Source organism: Cryptotermes secundus, unplaced genomic scaffold (assembly GCF_002891405.2).
Source record: "Cryptotermes secundus unplaced genomic scaffold, Csec_1.0 scaffold209, whole genome shotgun sequence".
In the NCBI taxonomy this organism is placed as follows: domain Eukaryota; kingdom Metazoa; phylum Arthropoda; class Insecta; order Blattodea; family Kalotermitidae; genus Cryptotermes; species Cryptotermes secundus.
The window spans coordinates 2,393,274-2,407,542 of record NW_019727789.1 but is presented as its reverse complement, the minus strand read 5'-3'; the positions used below and the strand labels follow the sequence as shown (position 1 = coordinate 2,407,542).

Here is a 14,269-nt window from a genome sequence, read left to right as displayed (position 1 = left end):
TAGATAGATAGATAGATAGATAGATAGATAGATAGATAGATAGATAGATAGATAGATAGATAGATAGATAGATAGATAGATAGATAGATAGATAGATAGATAGATATTCTTCCATCCGCACTATGGTCCTGTGGTCGACAAAGTCTGTAACATAAATGAGTACCAAGAATCTTCCTGAAGGTAAAGCGCGGCCGGCGCGTAAAGCTGACAATCTCGCCGCCATCTGTGAGCCGATTTTGTAGGAAATGTGAGAATCTCGACGTCTCACAACGCTGTGGGTCTTCACGACCTGTTACAAGGATAGCTTTACCTTTTTTTTTTTAGAAGCAGCAGATGTGTTAGTATTGTGACATGATGACGGAGTGGTTTAACAAGAGAGGTAGTCCGCTGCTAGGTAACGGCTCAATAAATATATCAAGACAACGAATTAACACCATAACAGTCAAAGATACTGTTAGAAACAGTGTTCCGTTCCCTATAAGGTCCGTGCTAAGATTATATAAGGAAAATCAGGCAGAGGTAGAGGTTTCGGGTTCGAATACCTCCACCTTAGCTCAGCGAGTTGTAGGAGGCGAAGGAAAGGGAATCCAGTGCTTTGGGTATAAATGGGTCTCACTGTTCTGGAGGATGTACATGTGGTTACCTGGCCCTCCAGTTTGGGCGAGACTCGAATATGAGACAGTAAAATATGGCCATGTGTCCCAAGGAATTCGAACCTGAGAATAACTGCGCTGGCGAGGGTCAGCAGGGGTTATAGACGACAGACCCGTCCTCTCGTCATAAAGGGCGCCCCACATCAACAAACCCGAGGCGGTCTGACAGTAATAAAAATCTTATTTTGTGTCCCAACCTGTCCTCAACACGAAGACAGTCTGACTGACTTACCGTCTGTCTTAACATAACGTTGACTTTGACTATGAGTTAAAGGATTGCAGCGGAGAATTGAGTTGGAGCAATAGGTTGTCTGCAAGCCAGCTGCCTTGCAGTGAGAACGTGAAAACTGGAGCAGAAGAACTTCCATGCGACGCCTAGTGAAGACCGTTACTGAGCAACGACTGGTGAAGACAGCAAATTTTTTTGTGCGCCGTAATGAATTGTTGATTATGTACATTAGCGATGGCGTTGTAATTACTCGTAGTTAAAGAGTCCACTACATGTTGTCCGGCTGAAAGGTATCTAAATAAAATAATTATATCTCAGAAAGCTTTTAATATGCACGTTTATGGCACGACAACTATCCAGACGATCCAGCATGTCTGATGTTACCATAGCCACAGCGTCCCTTATGCTGGCTTTCAGGTGTTGTAGGTCGTTGTTCTTAACCTGGTAGACAATGTTCTTTACATGACCCAACAAGGAAAAAAAAATCAGTGGGATTAAATCTGACGACCTAGGAGGCCAAGCGATTGATTCACTTCTGCCGATCTATCTCAAAGCTATCACTCTGTCCTAATTATTCCTAACATGTGGCAGAAATGTGAAGGCGCATTCGCGTAAGCCGTGCATGGAAAAGAAAAACACTTGCAGGGTTTTCCTTTCCGATGACATAAACCAGATATGTAAATTTTTTATTTTGGATACCTTTCATCCGGACATCCGATAAATCCAATTATCAATCCAAACCCCATGTCTAGTCACTAAGATGTGACAATATTAAAGGCAACAGCTGTCTCTGTGTTTTATATGGATACGTGCTTGATCTCACCCGAGAGGGAGAACACGGATTTAGGACGTGTGAGAAGAAACTGCCAAGGAGAACATATGATCCCAAGGGAGAAGTAATGAGAGGATGAAGAAATTTGTATAATGAGTACCTTATAAGTTTGTACGATTAGCAAAATTGTGTTAGGGTGACAAAAATAAGGAAGCTTAGATGGGCGGCCATAGTAACGCACAAGAAGGGAATAAATGCAGAAAAACTCTAGGAGGAATAGCTGAAGAGGAAATATTGCATGATCGATTAATCGTAGTTGGGACGATAATATCAAAATGGATTTAAAAAAAAAGGATCTTATGGCTTGGATTGGATTCATCTGGCTCAGCAAAGAGACCAGTGGCCCGCTGTTTACATAAAACACGTGCCTTTTCTTGAGTATCTGAAAGACTATTAGCAGTGAAAATTGGGACGCTGCTTCATGGAGTTTGTTAAAAAAATCTATTTCATATTATGACATCATAGAACTAATCAGATATGATTGCTATTTTTTTATAACACGACATTTTTTTTATATTCTTTAGCAAGCATTTATATCAAAGTTCAAGGTTCTCTGATGGGCGTGTTTAGGAATTGTTATATTGCTTTCAAGTGGTGCTGTCGAGGTTATCTGTGGTGGTCATATTTGAATGCTAGAGGCAGTGATATAAGCTTAACTGCTTGACGACATGTTCCTTGTCGCGTGTTCTTTGCAATAACTGCAGGGCCTCTGTGGCCTAGTGGTCAGGGTTCCTGGCTACAGATCCAGAGGTCCCGGGTTCGATTGCTGGTGCTACCAGATTTTCTGAGAAAAATGGGTCTCGAACGGGGTCAACTCAGTCTCGTGGGGATAATTGAGGAGCTACTTGAATAGAAAAGTAGCTGCTCCGGTCTAGAAAACCGAAATTAACGACCATGAGGATTTGTTGCGCTCACCTCTATCCGCAAAAGTTGGCACTAACTTCGCCGACAAGCGGCGGTCGCTTTGTCGATATAGTTTGCTTGCCGACTGAAACCACTGAGTTTGTTTGTTTGTGATGATGCTTACCATCACCAGTATCATATTTACACACCAATCTATAATTTCACCTGCAGTTCGTATTGTTGCAAAGCTTAGTCTTGCAGTCTGAAGGCAGAAGGCAGATTTGGGAGCTATTTGGGAATAATTGCGCTAGGTACTAAAAAAATCATTAAATGAAAATGGATTGGAGATTTTTGCTCCAAGTGTTGCTGCGTAGCAGTCAGTAATTTATCTCTCATTCTGGAGGTATCCAGTTCATATCTCAGCCGGTATACCAAGTCTTCTGATTAAAATTTATAAAGTGTTTACTTCAGTTCTTCTTCAGACAAGAGAAACTGACGGACCAAGCAAGTTTCTGTAGCGGCGGCGTTTCGAGAGATGCTTGTTTCGAATCTCGGCTGAGATACTGGCTTTCCTGATAATTTTTTATTTTCCTCAGTCCCTCCAGCCAATTACGGGATCGTGCTTCGGTTGAATCATGACCACTTCTTACCAAATCCTTAACAATTCATGAAATACGTATATGTTTCTTGGAGTGGGCAATATGTCCTAGGTTTTTAACAACTAGGAATGTTTATTCTCCTCAAATCGAACTTCCCTTGAATCCTTAAAGAAGAGACTGGACCAGAAAAATGTAGTTAGCACAGGACGCTCTACCTGTCGGAAGTGACTGGAAAATAAATGGTATGCGAGGTAGTGTTAAAGTAATAGGAAGTAGGTTAACGCCTCCACGCTGTCCTATTTCGTTTCCTGGGACGCTGAGTTTCAGTTTCAAGTGAGATGTACCACTTCAGCTTCCTTCCACACCCTTCCCAATTCGTCATTTAGAATCGTAGCTCCATTCAACTAGTGGTGAAGAGAGCATCGACAGTACATCAACAGATCCGAGAGTAAGAGGAAAGCCTTGGCGGCGCCATAGCTCAAGCGGTTAGCCGCTGGCTTCCCACCGCGGCGGCCCGGGTTCGATCCCGGGTATGGTCAAATGGGATTTGCGGTGGACAGAGTGGCGCTGGGGCAGGTTTTCTCCGAGTACTTCGGTTTCCCCTGCCAATCTTCATTCCACCAATTTCTCCACAGTCAGCCTCAGCTATCATCTGGGGCTGGTACAATAGGCCAGAAGTGGCAACAGTACAAGGGACTTATTCCCACCCCACTAGCAATTAAAAAAATAGAGGAAAGCCAAGGGCGCGGAGAAAAACTGATGTTTGACTGACCAGCTCAAAGAGACAGCCGGAGAGAGGTTACCTAAGCAGCACAGTGATTCAGGATTGCTTGCAATAATAGCCCTTTGCAAGGAACCTGGGTAGCTGTGCTGGACGGCCGAGAGGTCGGAGTTCGAGTGCCCGCAAGGGCAAGATTTTTCTCTTCTATGCGTCGTACAGAACGGTTCTGGGTCCCATCCAGCCTCCTATATAAGAGATATCGGGGGCTCTTTCCCCGGGGGTAGAGCGACCGGGGCGTGAAACTGACCACTCACCATCAACTAGTGCCTAGTTAAAAAAAGTAGATTTATACATCCACTCTCCCACACGTCTTCCTGGCGTAGTGCTTAATTAGTTAGGTACAGGAACAATTTTACCTAATAGCCTTTTACGACTACTACTAATATTGCATAATGAGGAGTTTCATAACTTGTACTCTTCACCAAGTATAATTACAATGATCAAGTCAAGGAGGATGAGGTGGGCAGGGCATGTAGCACGAATGAGTAAGAAGAGGAATGCGTATTGGTGGGAAAGCAAGAAGGAAAGAGACCACTGGGAAGACCAAGGCGTAGGTGGGTGGACAATATTAAAATGGTTCTTAGAGAGATAAGATGGGATGGTATGGATTGGATTGATCTGACCCAGGATACGGACCAGTGGAGGGCTCTTGTGAACACGGTAATGAACCTTCGGGTTCCATAAAATGCAGGGAAATTCTTGAGTAGCTGTAGATTTGGCTTCTCTCAAGAAGGGCTCAGCTCCATGAGTAAGTAAGTAAGTACTCATATGACTACTTCACTGTATATCATATTCCTTCTCTTCTCCTCTTCAGGTACAGGTGGATGAAAATAGAATGGAATTTTAAATAAAAAGCAGAGTAAAAGAGAATCACAAATCTTCTTGTGGCCGGTAGAGGCCTTAGACACGTTCCTCTGCTTAACCAAAACCTCTCACCCATCTGCTTCTGGAGTTGGAGCACCTCCATCAGGTGCAGAGACACAGAATTCGTAGAGCTTTACCTACATATCCCCTATACGCCTTAATCACATGTTATGTAGACACACTTCAGCTTTTCAAGTATAAACGAAATTTGGAATGTGCTCTTTACTATTGCGATTCCCCAAGTAGCTCCACGGAGCCGAGTCTCAGAAACCAGCAGTTGCTTAGCTAGTCAAGAAATTACAAATATTTTATGGAAACCGAAGGTTCATTACCGTGTTTACAACGGTCCGCTACTGGTTCATATCTTGAATTAGATAAGGTCTAGTTCACACCGCAAACTGTTTCTTGAAGATTACCCGCCCATCTACGTCTCGATTCTCCTAGTGGTCTCTACCCTTCAGGGTTTTCTGTATGCACTCCTATTCTCTCATATGTGTTACATGTTGTGCTCGCCGTATCGTCCCTTATCTGATGATTCTAGTAAAGTACAAATTATGAAGGTTATCATTATGCAAGTTTTACCAACCTCCGATCATTCCATCCCTCATAGGTCCTAATATACTCGTATTCCTCAGGACCATGTTGTCGAACACCCTCAGTCTATGTCTCTTCTTTAATATCACACTCATACAAAACTACATGCAAATTTGCACTTTTGTATATTTTAATCGCTACGTATTTAGTTGGCAGGTGAGAAGACAAAATATTCTGAACCGAATGGTAGCAAGCATATCCCGAATTTATTCTGCTCATAATTTAGTCATGAATGACATTTTGGTTTGGTACTGTCGTTCTTAGATATCTGAACTTTGCCACATATCCAAAAAATATGTTGCATGTCTTTATGTAATGATTTTCTCCTGCATTCTGGTGAGGATACATAAACGTGTATTTTAGTTTTTTTCCGTTTCTCCTAGACCTTTCTTACTAGCGCCCGGTAATATCTTTGTTTTTCTGAACGGTTACAAAGAGTGAGCCGGAGTAGCGTAGTCGGTATAGCGACTGCCTACGGGCTGGACGACCGAGGGGTCAGAGTTCGAGTCCCAGTAGGGTCAGAATTTTGTCTCTTCATATCGTCCAGACCGGCTCTGCGGCTCACCCAGCCTCCTATCCAATGGGTACGGGGGCTCTTTCCCTGGGGTTAAAGAGGCAGGGGCATGAAGCTGACCACTGACCTCCAGCTTGTTCCGATGTCAAGAAGATGTGGCTCTATACATCCACTCTCCCATACGCCTTCATGGCGTAGTGCTTAATTAGTTAAGCAACGGGACAACTACTTTACCTATACGAAGTGTAGTTGTACTGGACTCCATACTTTAGTCACCCTGCACTAGATGGAAGCACAAATGAAACAGCCCGTCCTGTCATCTACAGGATGCATTACGAACCCAGACACGCACAGAGAAATCCAGAGATGAGTACACCATGTACACCGATGTATACTATCATACATGACGTCAGCGCTGAGAAATAGATGTGGGAGTGGATATCAGTAAGCTGTAGTGCCATTATTTGTATATGTGGTGATATGTCATGTTGTTTGCGTATGATGCTATTGATTGAGCCTTAGTTTTTTAACGACGCTTACTTAACCAAATAAATTGTATAGGGTCGGTAATATATTTCTAGGAAAGGCACTTTGTAGGTAACGTGATGGTGGATTAGTGATTTGAATGCACCACTCCAGCCTTTTTAGTAAACCAATCAGTACGACAACGTTTTGGAGAACAGAATTATAATATGGGTAAGTAATATTGTATGGAATAAGAGGTATTATAATTAAAGTTCTTAAAAAAAATCAGTGTGATACTGGACTGAATATAGCGCCTAGGCCACTTGTTTGACATTTGCATGATATGGAAAGTTGATCAAGGAGTGGTTATGTGTATGATTTCATTATTAAGGTATGTTTGCAGTGGAAGCTGTGGTGGAATTTGATTATGTAGGCCAGGAATCAGACGAGCTGACTTTACGAAAAGGAGATGTGATAAGAAACATCCAAACCCAACCAGGTGGTTGGTGGGAAGGAACACTGAATGGTAAACGAGGAATGTTCCCAGATAATTTTGTAAAAGTAAGTAATTTACTGGGAGAATGTAGATATTAGTTGTATTCTAATTTTTTATATTCCAAATATTGATCATTTAGTATACTGATACATGAAATTTGAAAGGGTTTTTCTATATGATATAGTGTTCTCTCTCAGGTTTAGGCACACTGTTAAATCCACAGTGTGAGTGACCCATTGAATTTTCGTTTTCTCTTGGTAGGTATTTATTCTGATATATTCCTGTGTTGAAGTTTCTCAGTGTACACTTTTGCCTTCAGAAGGTTTTGGTATGGAGTTGGACAGAAATGTTCAAATGTAATAATTTAGCTAAAATGAATGTACAGTACCTTATGATGACCAGAAGGCTGAAGAATGTAATAAACATTTCATATGTAGTATACCAATACAAAAAGTCATGTTGATGGAAAGAAATACAATTACAGCTACTAGTTTAGCATATAGGTTTGTGATAAAAAGTGTGAATATGGCAGTAATTCTACTCACTAAGAACATTTGAACAGTACATAATATAATGAACCACACGGGCAAAGATCGGTCACTATCATTTTCTAAGGTACTGTGGTGCCTGTCAAGACAACAGTGGGCAAATAAAAGTAATATTAAAAGGGTTAATATTCTGTTTTATTATGTCAGCCTGCTACATGTTTTGATCTAAAAGATCATCAGGTGGTACTCATACTCGTTATTGAGTTATCTATGGATGGATCCATTTTTTTACAATGTAGTGGTTATATATAATAAAACAGAATATTAGCACTTTTAATATCAGTTTTATTTTTCAGTTGTTGCATTGATGGCCACTGACATACCTCAGATGCAGTGTACACAACAGGATGCAAATAATGAAGATCATCATCATCAGCCTTTTACATTTTAGGTCTAGTGGCTTGTTGTTGTTTTCTTGTGTGAAGGTCAGATGTGTGGGAACTGTCTGAAATGCAATGTTTTTCCTATAAAGTGAAGTCTGGTGTGTGATAAGCAACATGTTGCCAAATGATACATTGTCTTGATAGTTAAAAGTTGTTTCCTGCTTCTGCCATGATGTGGTGAATTTTCTATGCACTGTAATTACATTAAGTACTATGGCTGATGAGCTTAGATTCTGCAGAAAATATGCCAAGCCTCCCAGCTGGAAGAGAACAGCGCTATTCCCACTAAACTGGGGCATGCAGACCTGGACTACTAAAACTAAACTAAACTCCATGGCCTGTAGTCCGCAAGCGAACAATACCGCTGCTTGTCGGCGAAGTTAGTGCCAACTTTTGAGGATAGAGAGTGTTATGTGGTCAGCAACGGATCCCCAGGGCCGTTAATCTCGGTTTTCTAGACCGGAGCCGCTCTTTCCTTGAAATAGCTCCTCAATTATCCTCACAAGGCTGAGTGGACCCAGTTCAAGATCCACTACTTCTCAGAATATCTGGTAGCACTGGGCATCGAACCTGGACCTCTGGATCTGTAGCCAGGAACTCTGACCACTAGACCACAGAGGCGGTCTACTAGTGGTACTAATATTTTGCTAAGCATGTGTACCAACAGATCTTAAACAAAACCCACCCAATTTACAGAGGAAGCTGCAAATGCTACCTGTTATGCACAAATTCCTGGTACATCAGTAAAAAGTTCGCATTTAATACTATAGGTCCTTTTTATAAATTTTTATCTTCATACCAATACACAAGTGCCTTAAATTTGTATTTTTTGCCAACAGAATTGTGCAGAACAATTTTTGTAATGTATGTAATAGCACGCGGTAGCATAGTGGTTGAGGGGCTATGCTACAAGCCGGAAGGTCACGGTTTCAAGTCCCAATGAGGTCCTTGGATTTTTTTCAGTTGACCTAATCCTTCCAGCCGCACTAGGTCATGGGGTTTACTCAGCCTCTTAACAGAAATGAATACCAGGAATTAATTAAATAATTTTCCTGGGGAGTAAAGCGCGACCAGCACGTAAGGCTGAAAACCTTACCGCCAACTTTGAGCCGATTGTCTAGATAATGTGGGACCCTCAACGTCTCACAACCCTATGGGCCTTCATGGCCTGGTACAGGGATAGCTTTACCTTTTTTACTTTTATGTAGTGGCAAAGGTTAAGGTCTGTCAGTGCTTTAACACTGCATCATGAAGATGTGTTGAAAGTTGGAAGTAAATCTCTAACCATTCTTTATCTTTATAATCGGTGGAGGTTAGGATTAATTTTATGCTTCACGTACTTTATCCTCATGGAAAGCCTCCGTGCATATTGGATAGATGCTAGATTGGACCCAGAGCATTCTTAGGTGCATTGGTATCTCTTCCCTTTCCAGGGATTGAACCCTTGTCATTCAGACTGAGATATTCTGGCTCATAGAGTGGGCAGTGACATTTGTAAAACTTAATTGTGACTGTATGTTGTTTCCTTCATAAGAGGACTATACTGTCCATGTTGTAAAGTAGTTGAAAATGTAATACATTTTGTACTCATTGTCATGTTACAAATTGGCATGGCATAGTCATAATTCATTATTCATCATTTCAGGTTTTATCAGAGACAGATGAAGGAAAGGATTCAAACAATGTCAGCTTACGATCAAGTAAGTTAATCTAGTGACCTACAGATAGTTTTCAAACTGACATTCAGTAGGTAGGCCTCAACAGAACCCACAACATGGCTGTAAAACTGTACAGTGTAGATGTAGGATTTGAGGTAGTCACAGTGGTGCTTAGAAGAGTTTTGTGTTCCGGGATATAACATCTTATGGTAGCTATGCTTGCTACCGGCTTCATGCTGGCTTCTTGCTTGGCTCATTCTTCTACCTTGAATAAGGAGGTGACATGTTCCTCTGAAGTGTCAGCTGATTTTCAGCAAACTACACAGCATTATATCTTTATACAATGTAAACTTAAGAGGTGCATTCAATAGAAGGAATTACGAGACCTATTTGGAAAGTAACCTCTGTTTATTTTGGGCAACTAATGTAGGAGCAGGGGAGAGCTCGTGTATGCGAGGTAGCATCACATGTCTCATTGCTTTGTAAACCATCCCATAACTGGTCACATAGTGTTTGCTCTTGTCTCTACAGAGTGAGTTATGATGTTTCCTGCAATTGATAATCCTGCCAGCTGCGAAATTCGCAATGTTATCTGCTTTTGTCATGCTAAAAACATGAGTGCTGCACAAATCCATTGTGAATTATGCGCAGTTTACAGCCAAAATGTAATGAGTGAAGGACCTATAAGAAAATGGTGTAGCATGTTCAAGGATGGATAAACAAATGTTCATGATGAAGAGTGAAGAGATTGGCCATCTGTAGTGAGTGATGATCTTGTTTTTGTTGACCAAAAAACTTGTGAAAGATGGCACTTCACAATTCCAGAACTTTCGCAAATGAACCATTGTTTATTTTTCAGTAATTTTTATGTATGTTCAGAAGACCGTTGTTAATATTGAATATACAAGTTAGAAAATGTATGCATAACACAATGATTAATATGTTTTCCTTGAAATCTGTAAGAGTTACAGAAGCAACATATTGGGGCACAATGTGTAAGTTTATTTTTATATAAAACATTTTTCACTTCAATAAACATGTAGTGCATCTGCTTGAGATGTGCTTGGGTGTTCATCTGAATTGTCAGTTGTTTTTCTCCGATATTAACCGAAATTGTAATGTCCACAAATGTTAGTAAAACTCTTGAATATCAAATTTAATGAAAACTCATTCAGTGATTCAGAAGGAGAGGGAAGTAAAAAATAAACACAGAACTTATTTTATAATGCCTGAAGCAAAGAAACCACTTGGGAGACCTAAGCATAGATGGGAGGACAATATTAAAATTAGTCTTGGGAAAATACCATGAGATTAAAATTTCATTTAACTCATATAATGTCCAAAGGTGGGCTCTCTTGATGTTGGCCATGAATATTCAGGTTCCATATTGACAGGGTGTTTTATGTACTTGAGGATAGACTTCAGCCAAGAAGTTCCCTTCTGTAGAAAAGCTTCCTTATGATGTTTGTTCCTATGTACAGAATTATTATTTTGAATATTTTGAGGATGCAAGCACTCATAACCTGCATTATGTTATGTGCTTTACAATGTAATATTTAAATACCAACTTCCTGACCTTCACGAGACTGTAGGATGAGTAATACCAAAGAGAGAGAGAGAGAGAGAGATAGTGGCAAACGTGTGTAGTGCTATCAGGCTAGTGATATCCAGGTGTAAAAAATCCCCAGGTGCTCAGCCATCTCTGTTGCACATATAGGTTGGAAGTTGGTACATGGAAGTGTTAATAGTAGCCCAGCTGCAGTGACTGAAATCCTACTACTAACTGTTCAACACTAATGCAATAATTTGACTGTGGGAATAGAAACATTCACAGTCATGGTTGAAGGACCAGTTGTACTAATTGAAGTTTCTCGTAGTTTTTTTTAGTCGCCCAGGGAAGTGCCTTGAAATAGACCATGACCACTTCCTTCATAATTTTTTTCCCAGTTCCTCGTAATCATTCTTTGGTCTCAGTCATTTTTAATGACCTCTGCAGGTAATACAGTGTAATTATTGTATGAACCAATTAAGTCTGACAGTGCAGTTTGAATTAACACAGTAGATATGTTGGAGTTACTATGGATGATAAATATCCTTCGTGTGTCTTGATATGTCTGTTGTTTTGAATGTAGTGATGTTATTTACTGCTGTTATATTAATGTATGTTGTTCAGCACAGGTGTGTTAATTATTAACAGAATGTACGAGTAGGTAGCAGAACTAATCTGTCTGTACTGGACAGAATGGGTGGCGCTAGATGGGTGGGAGGTAAATGATTCAAATCCCAGTCAGATATTGGCTACCCTGCATAATGATTTTCATGTTTTCCTCAGTTCTCCCAGGCAGATAATGGGATATAATCTTGAAGTATGCCATGGTAACCTGCTCACATATCCCTTCCTGTTCCATCTATCAAAATCTTCCTACCACATACCAGTTTCTGCTACGTAACTGTGGCACTTATAATTTATTATTTACAAGTATAACAGGTTTCTTCCATTTCAGTTTAATATTTTGGAGTTATTGCTAAGTAAATATTAGTCACTGAAAATTATTATTCAAAACAGATGTAACTTGAAATTAATTGTAAATTACTGTATAAGCTGTCATCTATAAAGAGGCTTGTCAGTAGGGCCTTTTCTATTTATTCGAGCTGCAAGATCCAGCCCACTGGCTGGCATCTGTGTCAACATTTTGATGCAGCTCAGGTTTCTGTGAAATGTTGGTACCTGTCTACCAGATCACAAAGCGTCATATTCCAGAAGGTCATAATATAACATAATGTTTGCATTGTAGGTAGTGGACGTCAATGTAAAGTTCTGTACAGTTACCAGCCAGCCAATGAAGATGAACTGAAACTTGTAGTTGATGATGTTATCGACATATTGGCCGAGGTAGAGGAGGGCTGGTGGAAAGGCAGACTTGGAGACACTGTGAGTACCGTGAACATAAAAGTTGTGTTCTTTTGTCTTACACTTAAGTAACCGATTTTATGTTTGAAGTGAGCCTGCAGGAATAACATATTACATTATGTGCATACACTTTACCATGTGTATGAGTTGGGGATTCTATACTGTGTAGCATATTTCTGGTATTAGAAAAGCATTTGAACCTATTAAAGACTAGTGGCAGATACAGCACTCTAAAAATTTTTGTTTTCCACAATGTACCTACATTTTGAAATGATATCTGTAAAGAGGTAAAGTTGTCCCTACACTTAACTAATTAAGCTCTATGCCATGAAGACATACTAGGGAGTGGATGTATAGATCCACGTATTCTTGACCTTGGCACTTGGAGGTGAGTGGTCAGCTTCATGCCTCAGCCGCTTTACCCCTGGGAAAACAGCCCCCAGTGCCCATTAGATAGGAGGCTGTGTGTGCCACAGAAGCGGTCTGGATGACGTCAAGAGGACAAGAATCTTGCCCCTACCGAGACTTGAAGTCTGACCCCTCAGCCATCAAGCCTGTTGCATGCTGCTGCACTGATTGCGCTTATTAGTTGAGTAAGAAATTGATTCATTCTTTGGATAAGTGAGACTTGCCATCACATGAATAGTGATAAGCATAGGGCTGTCATCAGGGGCGTAGGGTACATGGATGTGGTGGAAGCATTGGTTCCCTATAGAAAAGCAACCAAAAACGTTTCTGGCAATTTTTCAATTTTGAAAAAATATTACATACTTCAAAATATTAATTAATCTGAGAACATATATTACATATAATGAGAATATTGCAAGTTTTAATGTGTTACATAAACCATTTATCAGGATAGATCAGTTGTTTTCTTCCAAAATGCAGGGAACTTTAAAATAAAATGAGCAAGGAAGTAACAGGTTGTTCGCTTCCACGCTCATTCTGGTTCAACTGGGACTGCAATGTTGCCATATATGAGGAGTCTGTTGCTTAGCTAAATGTTACGGAATGTTTCCAGCAATGTTGCCGGCTGTGAGGCATTGCAGTATGCAGTTGGAAGTCGGTGACCTTGCAGTTACATAATTTTTCCTGTNTAGAAGAAGGTGCACCTAAGCCTAATCTAACTTTACATACAAAAGTGAAATCTTGCACACGGCATTTCAATACCAGTTTATATGAGGCTATTCCATGGTTGTGTGGGTGTGATAAACTAAACAAATTATTCTGTTGGCCTTGTCTCTTGTTTTCTAAAGAAAAACACGTGTTTAACAGTGCTGGTTACAATGACATTAACATCATTTACAAATCTGGCAAAAGACATGGGCATTCAAGTTAATCACATTGCTTGTCTTAAAGAAATTACAGTTTGGTAAAAACAGAAGGATGGAATTTTCTCTAAGCAGCCAATACAAACAGTCAATTGAAAAACACAATGAAGCTGTGAAACAGAACAGGAAATTTGTAGGCCAATTAATTACAGCAGTTTGTTTTCTGGGCTCTCAGGGTTTAGCATTTCGGGGACATGATGAAAGCGTGGCATCTGTTAATAGAGGAAATTACATTGAGGTTTTAAATATGCTGGCACGTTATGATTCTGATTTACACAATCATTTAGAGTCTTCAACTGCTTTCCGTGGTTCTTCTCCTGACATCCAAAATGAACTGATACATTCTATATCTGAATTGATGACAGTGGAAATTAAAAAGGAAATTTCAAAGGCTAATTATGTTTCTCTAATTCTTGATGAGACTTCAGATGTGATGATGAAGTGTCACTTGGCTTCAGTTCTTCGATGTGTGACAGCTGATGGCAATGCTGAAGAAAGGTTTCTGCATTTTACAGATGTAAGCTCTGACCGTTCTGCCAATTCTTAACCATGCTCTTGAGATTTTAAA

At 40.3% G+C, this 14,269-nt stretch overlaps 1 protein-coding gene across 3 annotated transcripts in view; it reads left to right on the top strand.

The window, feature by feature from the left end:
* Positions 1-6,327: 6,327 nt before the first annotated feature.
* Positions 6,328-14,269, top strand: part of LOC111864990 (CD2-associated protein) — a 45,061-nt gene continuing 37,119 nt past the window's right edge. For 2 of the 3 annotated variants that reach the window (XM_023852656.2, XM_023852658.2), the window contains exons 1-4: positions 6,328-6,605; positions 6,766-6,935; positions 9,447-9,501; positions 12,255-12,391. In XM_023852656.2, the coding sequence (XP_023708424.1) occupies positions 6,602-6,605; positions 6,766-6,935; positions 9,447-9,501; positions 12,255-12,391 (366 nt within the window). In that variant the 5' untranslated portion in view covers positions 6,328-6,601. The remainder of the gene's footprint in view (positions 6,606-6,765; positions 6,936-9,446; positions 9,502-12,254; positions 12,392-14,269) is intronic. The other variant, XM_023852659.2, reaches the window with a different exon arrangement.